We start from the raw sequence: 15,806 nt of genomic DNA, 5'->3' as shown, positions 1-15,806 counted from the left end.
TCAAATTGTTGTTTAAACTATATAAATGTCCAATGAACCCTTATTTTTGCATTTTGTATGTAGGCAATGATGAATCATAATTCTGAAGTATGATTAACTCAAGAGTTAAAATTTCTGTTTCTTGAAACTAATGACTCTGATATCTAAATCACATATTTCTGGCCCCATCCCAGAACTAAAGAAGCAGAATTTTTGGTGAATTAAGCTTAACCCTTAATTGATGTCTCAACAGTTATTTTTGAGCACTGTCCTTCCATTTTGGGGTAGCATTGCAGGCATGTGCTCAGATTTTTAACTTAGAAAGCAAGCTAACCGATGATCCCATGCCAAAAGCATGACTCAGTCAGGTATAGCCAAGCCACATCATAATTATAATTTCAAAAGTAATGAAAGGAAAAAAGTGTAAAATACAAATAGCTGCCTGTGTTAGTTTGGTATTATTTTACATAATTTTTTTGAATCTCTCTCTCTCTTTTTTTTTTTTTTTTTTTTTGACAGAGTCTCACTTTGTCACCCAGGGGCTGGTGTGCAGTGGCATGACCTCAGCTCACTGCACCCTCGACCTCCCAGATTCAAGAGATCTTCCTACATTAACCTCAATAATAGCTGGGAGTACAGGCAGGCACCACCATGCCCAGCTAATTTTTGTATTTTCAGTAGAGTCAGGATTTCACCACGTTGCCCAGCTGGTCTCAAGCTCCTTGCCTCAAGTAACCTGTCCACTGCAGCCTCCAAAAGTGTGTTAAGATTACAGGTGTGAGCCATTGCGCTTGGTGTTTTTTTTTTTTTTGAATCTCAAAAGAATTATTTTTTCAGATTGCAGAAGTAATATAGTTACACTGTAAATGTGGAAAAGTATAAAAACATAACAGAGCAAACAAAAATACCTACAATTTATTACCCTGAGATAATTACTCTTAATTTTTTTAATATATATTTCATGTTTTTCCCATGTGTATTTTTCTAAATGTATCGTATTTGTAATTAATCATTTTTAAAAGATTTGTGAAGTAAAAGCCATTAGAGTCAGGAAGTGAGCAAGTTGATATATAAACTGGTGAGATCTTGAATGCACTATGTTATAAATTTTACAATGGTCCGGTCACATCTCTGGAATGGTTTTTTGTCCAGATCACTTGAAAACTAGTGTGGAAAGTAACATATGTTTAAATGTGCTCTATTTTAGTTCAATAATTCTGCTTTATTAAGGTTATGCATCTCAACTGTTGCAAATTATATTAGGCGAAAAATTGGTTCCTCGCCCAAATAACAGTTTTTTTTTTTTTTTTGAGGAAAAAATACACAAACAGAATGAATTATTTTATGGCTCTTAGATTAACAAATGATCAATGTTCAAGGCATTTTAAAGTCTTTTGAAAAGAAATGAGAGAAAAAAAAAATTTAGGATCTTCCCCTACCTACACCCAAGAACAACCTTGGAAATCTTTCTTAATCTAGTTACATACAGAACTAAAATGTATTTTGTTGTTTTATTAAACAGGTCACATATAATTCATCCATGAACTAATGTATATAGCAGTACTCCTCTTCAGTTTTATTCAAATTTCCATTTCTATTCCCTCAAATTGTCTCTTTTTAAAAAATGTCTGCCATTTTTTAATGGTTGAAACAAATGTTTTGAAATTTTCTGAGAAAAAAAGACTTAAAATGACATAAATTAAACTTTATTCTTGAATTTTCTTCCATCTTATAGAGAGCAATCATGCTTTTCCTCTTGGAATTTCAATAAAGATACTTTCTCTCTCTCCTTCCTTTTAATATTAACACTGTCATCATTATTCTGAATCAAATTATGAGATTATTTTCTCATCTTCACTACATCCTATCATGATCTCTGTCTTCCTGAACTGTTTCGATCTGCACTGTAACCTGTTGGGATATTGATTCCCACCTCAAAGTAAAAGCATACTTGACAAAAATATAATTTTCTGTGCTATCTGACTTGCATGCAGTCTTTTGACTTTTGTTGATAAACTCTTTGATATCACAAGCTTTCTTTTTTTAACTTCTAGCAATCTAATTTATATCTGACCCCTCTTCTAAAATTATTCTTCCTAAGGCTCTTAATGGCTCAATGGCCTCCTCCATTCCCACCGTGACCATTTCAAGCTTCATATTTTTATTTTCTTATTTGACCTTTGATCAATCATGTTTTAGTGAAATTCTCTCCACTTATTTTCTGTGAGATATTAATTATCAGTATTCTTTCACCATTTCTGAGTACTCTTCCTGTATGTTCCTAACTTTGGCTGTGCTCTCTCATTGTGTCTAAGCCCTCACCGAGAGAACAGGGTAAGGGGAATCTGCTTTGGAGTCGTACAGACTTGAGTTCAATTCCTGGCACAACCCTTTACCAGGTGGATGTCCTTAGGAAAGTCACAACCTCTGGGCTCCATTTATTTCTTTTAAACATAAAATAGCACCAACAAAGGTAGGCAGGCAGTCCAGGACTTGCATGGCTGTATTACAGAAATTGAGATATCAAGGCAACTTTTGACTCTAGGCTGTTTCATCTGTAAGGTCCTCATGATCCTGGATGGATCCAGGACCTTAATTTATCTCCATTTTCCTATAGAGGAAATAACAATAATATTTACCTTGGTATTTACTGTCAGAAATTTTTTAAAGTGTTATTCACTGTAACACCTAACACTGACTAGACCCTGAATAAATATTAGCTATTTTCACGAGTGTGATGATGATTTGCCTGTTGACTAATTAATGATGGCAGGTAGCATATTTTAACCTTTAATTATTAATAAATCATGCTGTAAAGATACTTATACATATTTATAACCCAGTAGACTGACTTCCTTAATGTTATTTCTTACCATATTCCTTTCTACTCTCACTATTTCCAATTTAAAACAAAAACAAAAAAAAAGTTACTGGCAATAAAACTGGTATGACCGTTCTTGTAAATAATGTTCCTGACCTCAAGAGTGACATATTCTTGGTTTTAATGTGTATTTTATGACACAACAGCAGTGACACTACACCTGTGAGATAATTTCCAGTGAAGTTCTCAAACTCTGAAAAATGGCCAAGTAGAAATCTAATATGTCCACACAATAACCTAGCACAGCACCTGCATCATATTTAATGATGAATAAATATTTGTTGAATAAATGAATGAATGAATGATGTAGGAAACTCCAACTATATCAGATCAAAATTTTACCAGGTATTCATTCAACCAGTATTTATTAAGCACCTACTATGTGTCAAGCACTGTGTTAGAATCAGGTAATACCAAAGTGAATATAACAATATACCTGTCCTCATGATATGTACATTCTAGTGAGCAGAGATGGGCAAAAAACACATAGAAAAGTATATAATACATCAACTGCGATAAGTGCAATGGGCAACAACAGATCAGAGTAAGGGCAAAGGGCACTTGGAAAGTGCTTGTATTGTGTATCAGCTATTTTATAACAAGTCACCTCAAATTTTAGTGGCTTAAAACAACAACCACTATTATTTGATTTAAGTGTTATGGCATAGCTATTGGGTTGAGCTCAGTCAGTTAGTTTCATCTGGTATAATTAAAGAGGCTGCTATCTGGAAGTTTAACTTGGGGCTGGATGATCGCATATGACCTCACTAACGTGTCTGGTGACTGCTGCCAGTCTCTCATGCTCAGTAGGGCTAGCCTGAGCTACCTCACATAATAGCAGCACTTCAAGATGAGAAGAGTGGACACCGTTAAGACCTCTTGAGACTTAGGCTAACAAGTCACACATCATTTCCACTGCCTTCTTTTGATCGATTCAAGTCACCATACATATATCCAGATTCAGAGGAGGAGGTGATAGACTCCACCTCTTGATGGGAAGAGGTAAATGTAATTTGTAGCCATTTTTAACCTACTATGAATGGGAAGTTACTGATGGATAGTCAGTGATAGCATCTTTGATAGGATGACATAAAAGCAGAAGCCTACATAATGTGAAGAAACAAGTAATGTGAATATTTTTGAAGAGTGCATTCTGAGCCAAGGGAATAGCTAGCACAAAATGCCAAGGTAGGCCAATAAGGAGCTCAGAGCAGTTGGAAGTGATTGGCAAATATACGTGTGTTAGGAGATGAATGTGGGAAGCCAATGAGAGACCAGATAGTATAATTCCTTGTAGACCGTTATAAGGACCCTTATAAGTAGACCTTTGTCTTTTACTCTGAGTGAGATCAGAAAAAGCCATTGATAGTTTTCAAAGGAGTGACACAATTTTTAGTGGAGTTTACATATTTGTCAACAGGATCTCTCTGAGTTTTTTATTGAAATCAAACTTGAGGGTGAGTGGCAGAAAACCCAATGAAGAGATTATCCCAGGCGAGAGATGATGGTGGCTTGAAATAGAAGGATAGAACTGACAACACTTTCTAATTAGGCAGAAAATTAGATTGTGTTATTATTAGATGATTGTGTATAGTCATCTGTCAGCTTCTCTAAGAAGCTAACTACATTTTGTTCATGTGTCTTCTACTTCATCTGGTATTTGAAAAGCACTCACTAAATACATATTGACTGGTTAGTAAAGTTTCAAGCCTCACTGTTGAATTGAACATAATCACCACAGGATGCTGAAATCTTACACTGTTCATCATTAAATGATGTTTGAAGACCGAAGCAAGTAGAAGACCCTATTAAGAGCTATTGATATTCTTCAGATTACATGTCTGCTATATGCTAAAGAACAGTAAATGAATTACAACAAAAATAATATGTTTTGATCAAACTCAGTATTAAAAGTCATCCATTAAAAGGTAAAAGATCATTACATGGGCCAGGTGCGGTGGCTCATGCCTGCAGTCCCAGCACTTTGGTAGGCCAAGGCGGGCGGATCACCTGAGGTCAGGAGTTTGATACCAGGCTGGCCAACATAATGAAACTCCATCTCTACCAAATTAATCCCAGCTATTCAGAAGGCTGAGGCAGGAGAATTGCTTGAACCCAAGTGGCAGAGGTTGCAGTGAGTTGAGATCGTGCCACTGCATTCCAACTGGGCAACAGAGCAAGACTCTGTCTCAAAGGAAAAGAAAATCATTACATGAACTGAACATTTGTTATTAAGACTACTAAGTGAAAAACAGTGTCAGGGATTCAAAGTTCACATAATTCTCAAAAGCACTAGTATTCTAATATGGCATGTAGAGTGTTAATTTTATAAATGAAAGAAAGCAAGGTGAATGTATCAACTAATATTATGGGGTTGAATGGAAAGCATTAACAGGTATAGAGGAGCATGGGGGAAGATCTATATTTAGAGAATTCCTGGAACTAGTTAATTTTTAGATAACAAATTAGAACACCGGTGTTATGGTATGAAGGAACTGCTATTAACTCAAGGCCCAGCATAGTGGATGAAAACTGTCCTTTCTGGTGATGGGAAAGTGCCTGCTCCTAAATCTCATCCAAGTGAATGAAGTGCATATATATGCTTTATGTTGGTGTTACTCTTTTTATCATAAAATATGTGTTTACTATATAAGATCTTTACATCTTCTTACAATTTCATAGGATATGTTCAGTACATTCTGTTTTTAAACAGATTACAATAAAAGTTTAGCATTGAAAATTCACCTGGAAATGAAAAGCCTAGCTTTGCTTCTCACTCTGTGACTTAAAACAAGTTTCTAAATTAACTACACTTCACTTTCTTTATCTATAAAACTAAGTGTTTGGAAAAGATCAGTGGTTCTCAACCCTGACTGCACACTAAAATCATCTGAAGGGCATTTTAAAAAGTAATATCCCAAGCCCTATCATAGGGTTTAATTTTCAATGCTCTTCAGGTAATTTTAATGTACATTAAGTGTTGAAAACCAATGGGCTAGATGATCAATAAGGTTACTGCTAGTAAATCTTTCTAATTTTATGATTCATCATATTTTGACATAGTAACAGTTGCTGGAAGAACAGTGTTCTCAATATTTGCAATGTCCTTTAAAGTAGAAATTAACTTCAAAGAGTGTTCCTGCTCAAAAATGAGAATATTTTCACATCTAAACTAAAAATCCCTCTATATTATGAGAATAATTTATACCAAAAGCCATATATACATCATTTGGGTATGGCATATGCACCAAAAGTAATATAAATTTACCTAAATTTTAGAAATTAACTATTATTATGATTTGGAAAGCAATGACTTTCTGTCAGTACACATACAATGTGAGGGTAGTGTCGTTAGAAATTCTGTGTAAGTTTTAAAAAAACGTTGCTATAGCTATTTTGATTTTGAATAAATGTACTCCTAATATCCAAGAGTTAATAAAATTCCTAAAGTGTATAACTTATTCATAATAAATAATTTACATACTGATTTACTATGAAGAGAATAAACAGTTTTATAGAAGATTGAAGTGGAATATCTAGTTTTACTGGTATTTGGAAAGATCAAAAGTATGATTTCTTGAAACAGTTTTAAAATGTGTCCCTATGAATTTTTGCTGTCAGTCTTTTCACTAAATAGCTTTTCACTGGAGTAAGCTGATAACTTTTTCCCTTTAATTTTAAAGGCCAGAAAATATAAACACATGTTTTAAAACTTCATGAAACCAAAAACTCAACCAAATACTCAGATCCAAAAAGAAACCATGTAGACTCCTAGGAAATTGGGGAAAGCCATCAAGTAAATATTAAGCTAGAAAATAATAGATTTTGTGTCTTATATTTTCACATAATTCTGTTTTGGGATATGTACTTTGAATATTTGGGACAGAAAGGCTCCTTCTGTTAGCCAGGCTAATTCAGTAGTAATAAGGAGAAGAAAAAGAGGTACAGATGACAGCTAATAGCTAACATGGGTGAATGGAGGTGTAGACAACAAAGAATGTGCTGGTTGCGTGGAATTTCTGCAAACATACTTACATTTGAAAACCATTTGGGAAAAAATGTGACTTAATGCCCAGATAAGACACTATGAAAAGTAAATATGTGATTTTTGGTATGATGTATATGCCTGCATCATCATTCTTGTTTGCTTCTGATAACATCAGTTATTCTTATATCTTTAATTTTCATGTATATTTTACTGTTTTTGTTTACCCTATTGATAATAAACTAGACTCCATAATTAAGAATAATGCACAGATTTACATTTGTTATAGCATGCAAAACTATGACTTTGGAAGAATAATGTGACTGCTGGAATAGTTCCCATGTTCAGAAATCTTGCTCTGTGCAGAATGGAGAGGTGTTTTGCTTCACATTTGCTCTGCCACTTATCAGTTTGCTTTACGAGGACTCCCTGAAATCAATCAGACATGTGTACCATGCTTTCAAATAATTTTTTACAGTAGGAATAAGCCATGAAAAGTTTGAAAATACAGACAACACGCACTATAGAGTTTGTAATAATAGTTATATGTATGCTAGTGGGTTAAAAAAACAAACTCATGAGTTTTATTTGATTTAAAAATACCAAAAGTTTTAGTGAAACAATATCAATTTTATCATCAGAATGATATCACACATCTTACTTATATCTTGGGAGTGATGAAATGCAGAACTTGGTTGTTACGTATCCCCCTCCTCACCTCTCAAGATTTTCTGTCCTACTTACCTGCTCCAAATTCTGCTCTTCTCCTAGCAGATGCAGTATTGTGTTTTATATATCTTCTTTTAAATTTGGGAAAGCACATTAAGCTGTACTCACTGACTCAGACGCTATTGTACGTTAGTTTAATCAGATAAAGTCAATGAAGGGAATATAGTTCTAAAGAATGATAAGGACAGAGGTGATGTAGCCTCAAGAAAGTGTGTATGAAAAGGGCCCCAGTGAGAGTAGAAGCATTTCATGATTGGAGTGAGTGAAGAACTGAAACATGAACACCAGCATTACTTATTTCCCAGTTTTGCCTGGGGCTGGGCCAGGTCAGCAATGCAATCATTGTACAAAGTAAAGTAAATGCAATCACATTTCTAAATATGTCATATAAAATTTACATGATCTTCAGAATCTAGCAACATGATATTGAATATAGACTTCATATGTAGCAGTCAAAGTTTGGTGATGCTAACATCATCTTGAGTAATGAAGTCTAATTACATAGATATAAGTATATAACTTGTCTCCTAAGAGGTTTTATTTACAGAAAGATTTTTCTTGTTAAGATATTGAATTGATTTATTAGGCATGGCTGCATAATTGAAAAGTGTAAGTACTGGACTCCACTTGAAAGCATAGATACTGCATTAAAGTAAAGCTGCCATCCAGTATGAATAATGCTGGTGTTATGTTTTAAAACATGTCAGATTCTCTTAAGTGTATCTTTCTTCTTTAAACTTTGATCAGCTGAGATAAATGCTTTTCATTTGGCCTTAACTGTTTGTCACAAGAAGATAAGAGATAGACAGCTAATGAAGTAAATTGATGTGCTGCTACAGTTAGGGAGAATTAGAGTCTAATACTGTTGGAGTTGATAGTATAACTGTTTCTTTAAAAAAAATTGGCATGGTTGCATGACATTATGAGAAAGAAAATAGACCTAACACATTCAAAAATGGCCAATACTTAGAAGTATTGGGGTAAAGTTAGGTATAATTTTTATCTAACGCTCTTCAAGTACAGTGCATTTTTTTCTTCAAAGAAGTTATAATTAAGAGTATATTGAGTCAAATATTAATGATATCAAATAATGAATATTAAAAATATATTGCTGGTAGGTACCAAAAAAGGATAGTGTGAATTATATTCTGTAGCTCAACTGGAAGTTCAACTGTCAGAGAGAAACTTGTCTCATTGAAATCTCTCTGAAATAGACTGCATGCATATTTAACCCAATAGCTTCAGGCATTCGGAGATGGAGGAAGCAAAATCAAAAGCACCGTATCAAAATTAACGTCAAGCCATGTGTTTTTCTCTTAAAGTTTTGAAGTAATTTTTAACACAGATAGTAACTCGGTTTGAAATTTAAACACACAAACGTACAGGTTTGCTAGCTGGAGAATTTCCATGCCTGGGGGAGGGGAGGTGACAATTGGTGCATTCAGTACAGAACACGTGTAATGATAATAAAGTTGATTGGTTGAGCTCTATAGCATTTTTTTTTTCTTTTTCTCTCTTCCTGTAGTGTAGTTCAGCTGAGGGTGGAAGGGTTCTCCCCCATCCCTCCCACCATGAAGAAGACGTAGGTTGATACCATTTTTATTGTTCTGGGGTGAGAAATAAACCATATGCTTTAGCCTTTTAAATGGCTACACCAAAGAGAAAACTGAACCAGGCTCTCTTCCCCACTCCTACTGGACTTTGGGGTGGGGTTATTCTTCTAAATGTTTTAGTGGACTTCGGGTTAGCTTAATGCTTCTGCCCCAGGGCAAAGAAGCAGTTGAGGGAAAGAAATGTCAAGGACGTCAGAGGCGAGCTGGACTGAGTGAAGAGTGGAGTAGGAAGCTTATGTCTGAAACCCACCCCTCCCCTGGATACCAGGCAAAGGCAATGAGAGTCAGAACCAGCTGATGCCGCTGCTGCTGCTTCCCGTTTCCAGGGTGAAATTTTCACAGCAGCTCTTCTAAAAGGAGGAAAAAATCCCTAACCAGCAGCGGAGAAGATCCTATCACCCAATCCAAGCTATGTAACCTTTTAGTCAGGCTTTTCAAAGAAATCCGCATTTTAAAAGCCAGCATTTATGGTCCAAAATATGGAACGGGAATCAGAGCTGGTAGGAAAATATGAAAAGCCTCTTTACACCCTGAGTATTTGAAACGATCCGATGAGCATAGGAAGTGGCTGCCAACGCTCTGGCGGCTGCTCGTGGTGCCGCCGCTGCCGCTGCTGTTCCTCGCAGAGGGCTGGACAGAGCTAGTCCCGGTTTCAGCACCTCCGGCGCTGGACAGCTCTTTGCACGCCGCACCGCTGCCTGCTTGCTTTTTCCCACTCTCGCTTTGCATTACTGGAGATGCATCTAAATTGCATCCTGTTCAACAACAAGTAGAATTTTTTTCCTGTACAGGAATTACAGTAGACGACTCTCTCAATTAAACTGCATTTTCTTCTTTACGGATTTGGCTATCAGGCGTATTTATCCCGATTTCCTCCCCTTCACTCCCCTTTGCAGGAACGAGTCTTTGGGAACGTGGTCCACCCAGGGATGTAAAACTGTGCTTACCGATGCATCCCATACGAAATGCTTATGTGATCGTCTCTCTACCTTCGCCATTTTGGCTCAGCAACCTAGAGAAATAGTAAGTAACAAAGACAAAACACGGCTTTAATGCAAAGGCAGGGACATTGTGGCTAGTGTTTCTCCAGGGAACTGCATTTTAAATGGGGAAATGAAAAATGTTGCAGGGTGGCAAAATTGGGTTCGTCTCCTCCTTAGCTACAGTAGCTTGGTGGAATGAATTCTAGTTGGTATTCTATAACTAAATTCTACTCAATTTTATGTCTTCTAACTTGAAATTTCTGCAGTGTAGTTTTAAGGATGTAGTCCAATCATATTACTAATATGCTGCAAAGTTTCAAATAAAAATAATCGTCAACTTAACCTTTATTTTAAAGCTGGAAAGATGTTCTGGGAAATTTGTGAAGGTATTGTTAGTAGTAGAATGAAGACCCCAGACACTATAGCGAAACACATTGCATATCTGCATTGGATATTTTCAGTACAGGTTTTCTGGAAGTGTCCTTGGATGTAAATATAAATAAAGAAATATATATGTTAATCAAATGAAGTTTTTATGAAAGCATGGCTGTCAGGAACTGTAAAATTATTCCTTAACAGTATATGGTTTTTCAAAAATACTTTCTGAAAGAGACAGTTGTACATAACTGTCTGAAAGAAAAATAATATTCTCATCAATTATATTTTGAGGAAATATAACTCAGAATGAATACTGAACAATTATTATTCAGGTAAATGTGACATTCTGCTTACATTTGGCCTAAATAAGCATCACTCTTCTTACTAATTTTGATGATAAAAACTAATACAATTTGATGTGCATATTTGAGGTTTTAGAACATGCTTAAAGTGTATTCCTTCAAACTCCCAATGTTAACAATATGAAAACCAACAAATTTAATTAATTAATGTCATGTAAATGTCCAAGGAAAGAAACCTTCCAGATCAGTGAATGCATGTAATCTTTATATATGTTTTAAAAGATAGAAAGCTTATTTTTCAAGGTCATGTATTTAGGGACTGATACTGGCATTGTAATAATTATCTTCACGTATTTTGTCCATTAAAATAAGTCACAAAATATACTTAAAGGTTTTAAATTTGATGTTTTATTTTCTCCTATATCCTCAGAGGCCAAGCAAGTACAATTAAATGTGAGAATACTTGACTTAGAATAAAGTTGTCAAAAAGTGAGAAAGTTTGAAAAATCTTCAGTATCTATATACAGATATAGGTATCATAATGAGTTGTAAATGGTAGGATCAAGATAAATTTTACCAAGAATCATATTGTGAGTTGACTAACCTGCAGTTAGTTAAAGAAAAATGAGTGATGCTTCAAATTTTAGCTAGAGAAAATTTAACATGTGAATGTTGACCAAGTTGTAGTTTTAGGTCTTGATTTTCAAAAGTTATAAGGATGTAATATTCCATAATCCACTATTTAAAACTCTAATGACTTTATTACTTCACAGTGGGAGAGGGGGGAAGCTGGAATTAGTATTTTTAGAGGTTGAGAATGTGAGAACAGAGTGGATTCATGGGTAACTATCTGGTAACTATAACAACTATATAGGCTCTTTTTGAGTGATAGGTTAGCTTTGCTGAGTCTAGAAGTTATTTTAATTCATTAAAAACCAATTTGTTTCTTTTTTTATTTTGTTTAATTCACAGATCATGGAATCCTCTGGCACACCTTCAGTTACCCTAATAGTAGGCAGTGGTCTTTCTTGCTTGGCCTTGATTACCCTAGCAGTTGTCTATGCAGCATTATGGAGGTAAGTAATCAATTGATAGACTTGAAATGGAATGCTTAGTTGTTCATAGTTAAATCAAAGCATGTGATAATTATTATATGTCTCCTGTCTTCTTAATTCACTGAAAGCAGTATTTTTACAACTGAGTTATAATTGATGTGATTGAGCTATAATAAATGAATTGTATTTGCCTGAGTTGAGAAAATAAACAGTACACACATAAACTTTTATTCTCATTTCAAATGTTAGTAGCCTTCAACAAGTTGCTTACCCCAAGCGTAGTACTCTTATACCACAAGTTCAATCTATATGTGGTTTCTATTTATCCCAATTGCTATGGAGACTGTGAGTCTAACTGGTACAGTCAAATTAATTTATCTGTTATAAAAATATAATCTCAAGTTCTCAAGTTTCAAACATATGCTTTCAGTATGCCCCAGACAACTAGTGAACTCTTCTATAATATTAAAGCACTAACATAATACCACCATATTCCAGAAAATGCCTGTTGGTTGAGTGTGTCCAAGATGTCAGACTTTGACAAATTGATTAAAAGAAGTCATAAAAATACACAAACAAAGAGAAGTTATTGAAAAATTTTGTTCTACAATAGTTGAAATCGAACCTACTTGATATATGAAAGACTAGTATTTTTAAAAACTTGTTTTTGATTGTGTTACTAAGAATTAGACCTGTGAAGTTTATTGTCTACTCACATATTGATAAAATACATAGCCATATGGCCAAAGTACTGGATTTTTCTAATGGATTTTTAAATTTTTAAATGCTAAACATGTTTGTATCCATTTTTATTATTGAAAAATAATCTAAATATTTTTAACTATATTAGTATATAGAAAATTGCCTAATATTTTCTGAATGTTGTAATACTAGAATTGCAAAAGTAGATGGTTCTGCCTCAGAAATCTTAATCTTTATTCATTTAAGATAAAAAACATGGCCGGGCGCAGTGGCTCAAGCCTGTAATCCCAGCACTTTGGGAGGCCAAGACGTGCGGATCACGAGGTCAGGAGATCAAGACCATCCTGGCTAACATGGTGAAACCCCATCTCTACTAAAAAATATAAAAAACTAGCCGGGCGAGGTGGCAGGCACCTGTAGTCCCAGCTACTCAGGAGACTGAGGCAGGAGTATGGCGTAAACCCGGGAGGTGGAGCTTGCAGTGAGCTGAGATCTGGCCACTGCACTCTAGCCTGGGTGACAGAGCGAGACTCTGTCTCCAAAAAAAAAAAAAAAAAAAAAAGATAAAAAGCATTCAGTTGAAAAATGAATTACAATTTTATTTAAAAAGACCATTTTACTTCACTCTTTTAATAAAATGTATTGTTCTTCATTATAATTTTTACTCTTTTGAGAGAGAATTAATTGTCACAGATACTTAAATTGTCAAAGTTATGAAGAGTTTTTATGCTTCATGCAAAAGTAAAAAATATGTATCTCTTGACCCTTTAGCACTGGTACATGATGGAAGGAATTATCTAGTAGTGAAACACTGACAAAGTGGGACAATCTGATAAAATATGTCCTGCTCCAGGAAATGAAAGAAATGCTTAGTTTAAGCATGACATTGTAGGCAGCAGAATCTTGGGTTCAGGGCTCACTCAAGCAGACATTGTCTCAGTAATGCAAAAGTAAGATGGATAAACATTGAAAAGCAGACAACTTCCTCTACCACAATTGTTTAAATAACAGTTGTTTAAACATGAGGCAGCATTTAAAGACTAGGAATTAGGTAATCACAATAGCAACATAATGCATGCTCACTGAACTATGTAGAACTAAATTCCATTTATCAGCATTTAGGGTTCAGGCAGCAATTCCACCTTTTCTTTACCCCTCAATACATATCACTAATACTAGCATATACATTTTCAGGGTAGGTGATGTGTATATTTAATCAAGGAAGCATACAATTAATTAGTCAATAATAAAGTTTTCTTTAATGCAGAAAGTTCAGGAAAGTCACTACTACAATAATTTTCTAAGAATTACCAAAACAATTCAAAGGATCTATTAAAACTTGAGATGGACTTGAGAATTATAGAAGAAAGTACCAAGAAACAACACAAATCTAAATCCCTAAGAGTTAGTGGTCATCATCAACTCATTCTATGCAAATGGAAGAATTGAAATAATGTTAGTAGCTTAAAAGAAGTGACAAGACTCCATGAATTATTAAGTGAATCTTGATAACATCATGAATTAAATGCAGTTTATAAATACCTATAGCAACACCAATAGAAACTTTGAGAACTGAATTTTAAAACCCCACACAATTGTGAAGTATTATCCTTGCTTACTAGAAGGATGCCATTATACATGTAGGGTATATATTGTGTACTGTATAATATTACTGTATGCTATTAAGCATGCTAGGTTCCTACCACCTTTTATTCTAAGTAAAAAGTTTAGAAATTTTGATTTCTAAAGAGTTGTGACATGTACAAGCATCTCAAGTATTTTATACATAATAGGCTGTTTATAAATTTGTTGGTGTTCCATGTAGTTCATCAGAAATGTTCACCAAAAATTTAATACATTAGGTTATATTCTCTTCACCTATAGATAAGTTTGGCAGAATTACATTTCTTCATGAAAACTAATGAAGCATGTCCTTGTCATCACTGTATTAACATAAAGCATTCTTAAATTTTGTTTAAAAAAATCTAATATGGTAAAGAAATTTGTGAAAATTGAGACATTTCATAGCAATTATGAAGGCAACAGTAGGACTCAGTTTTGATAAAAATAGAAACATATAAAAACTTCAGACTAGTCAGTTTTGGATATTTCATTATCATATTTTTGTCTATTTACAAAACAAAAAGTTTCACTGAAACCCTTTTCATAATGTCTGTGTGTTTGTGCTTTCATGGAAGCCATTAACATCAAACAGAGGGTTAATTTTATGAACCCCCTTAACTTTTTATATAATATTCCCCAGCCACCAAAAAGAGACGACTTAATAGTTAATGATGTCTTCAGCATCTCAGTGTGTGGTTTATTCTATTGTTTGCGCTGATGATACAGAAACAAGGTTCAGTAACCCCAAGGCCATTTTGTGTTGAGATTTGATCTAAGTTGGTCCCATTTGAGTTTGTTTTGTGACTGAAGGGAATTTCTTTTTGTATTACAAAAACTCCTTTGTGTATTTTATTGTTATTCTTACTCTTGTGTTCTTTTTGGAAATGTGTGATGAAATGTGAGGATTCTACCTAAATAGTCCTCAAAGACAGGAAAGACAGACAGACACACAGAGAAGTTTGATAGATGTTTACCTTCCAGAGTGCCTCCAGATCATTGGCACTCCTGTCTAATACTGCATAGAAAAGCTCATGCCTGCTGTAGAATGTGATTCCATGTTACAATAGAAATTGAACAGGCCTAAACACACAACAAATACAACAGTGTCTTTTTGTTGCTGTCAGTCAGTGATTTACCACAGAATACAGTGAAGCAAAATAGCTGTTACTCTTTCAGGGTAAACAGCTGGTAGAACATTTGATTCTGAGCAGTTTTCTCTATGGCTTATATTCTTGGTGCACTTAACAACGATATAACAGACTGTATATAAACACTTCTTCATAAGGGTAAAATATGGCATATGTCAAGTGATTTTCCAGCCTGAGAGTGAATTATCATTTGTGAATTGGATTCATTTTTAGAAATAAAGATTCATTTTTTGAACAATTACTTAGGAAAAATATAAAGAGTAACAGCCTAATTACATTAAAATGCTTGAGTGGATAAAAGTGTTCACAGTTTCATGAAAGTAATGGTATCCTTCTAGTAAATAACAATAATACTTCACAATTTGTGTGATTTTTTTCTTTTTGTTTCTCAAAGTTTCTATTGGTTGATTCATATGATAATGCTAAAC

The 15,806-nt window shown here is 34.5% G+C and overlaps 1 protein-coding gene across 2 annotated transcripts in view; it reads left to right on the top strand.

The window, feature by feature from the left end:
* ADGRB3 (adhesion G protein-coupled receptor B3) overlaps positions 1 to 15,806 on the top strand; it is a 765,428-nt gene that overhangs the window by 591,635 nt on the left and 157,987 nt on the right. For both annotated transcript variants that reach the window (XM_023230291.2, XM_023230292.1), the window contains 2 exons: positions 10,084 to 10,210; positions 11,823 to 11,926. In XM_023230291.2, coding sequence (XP_023086059.1) covers positions 10,084 to 10,210; positions 11,823 to 11,926 — 231 coding nt within the window. The remainder of the gene's footprint in view (positions 1 to 10,083; positions 10,211 to 11,822; positions 11,927 to 15,806) is intronic.

The sequence above is a fragment of the Piliocolobus tephrosceles genome, chromosome 5, assembly GCF_002776525.5.
Source record: "Piliocolobus tephrosceles isolate RC106 chromosome 5, ASM277652v3, whole genome shotgun sequence".
NCBI classification, from domain to species: Eukaryota; Metazoa; Chordata; class Mammalia; order Primates; family Cercopithecidae; genus Piliocolobus; species Piliocolobus tephrosceles.
This window is presented reverse-complemented; position numbering and strand designations above follow the sequence as displayed.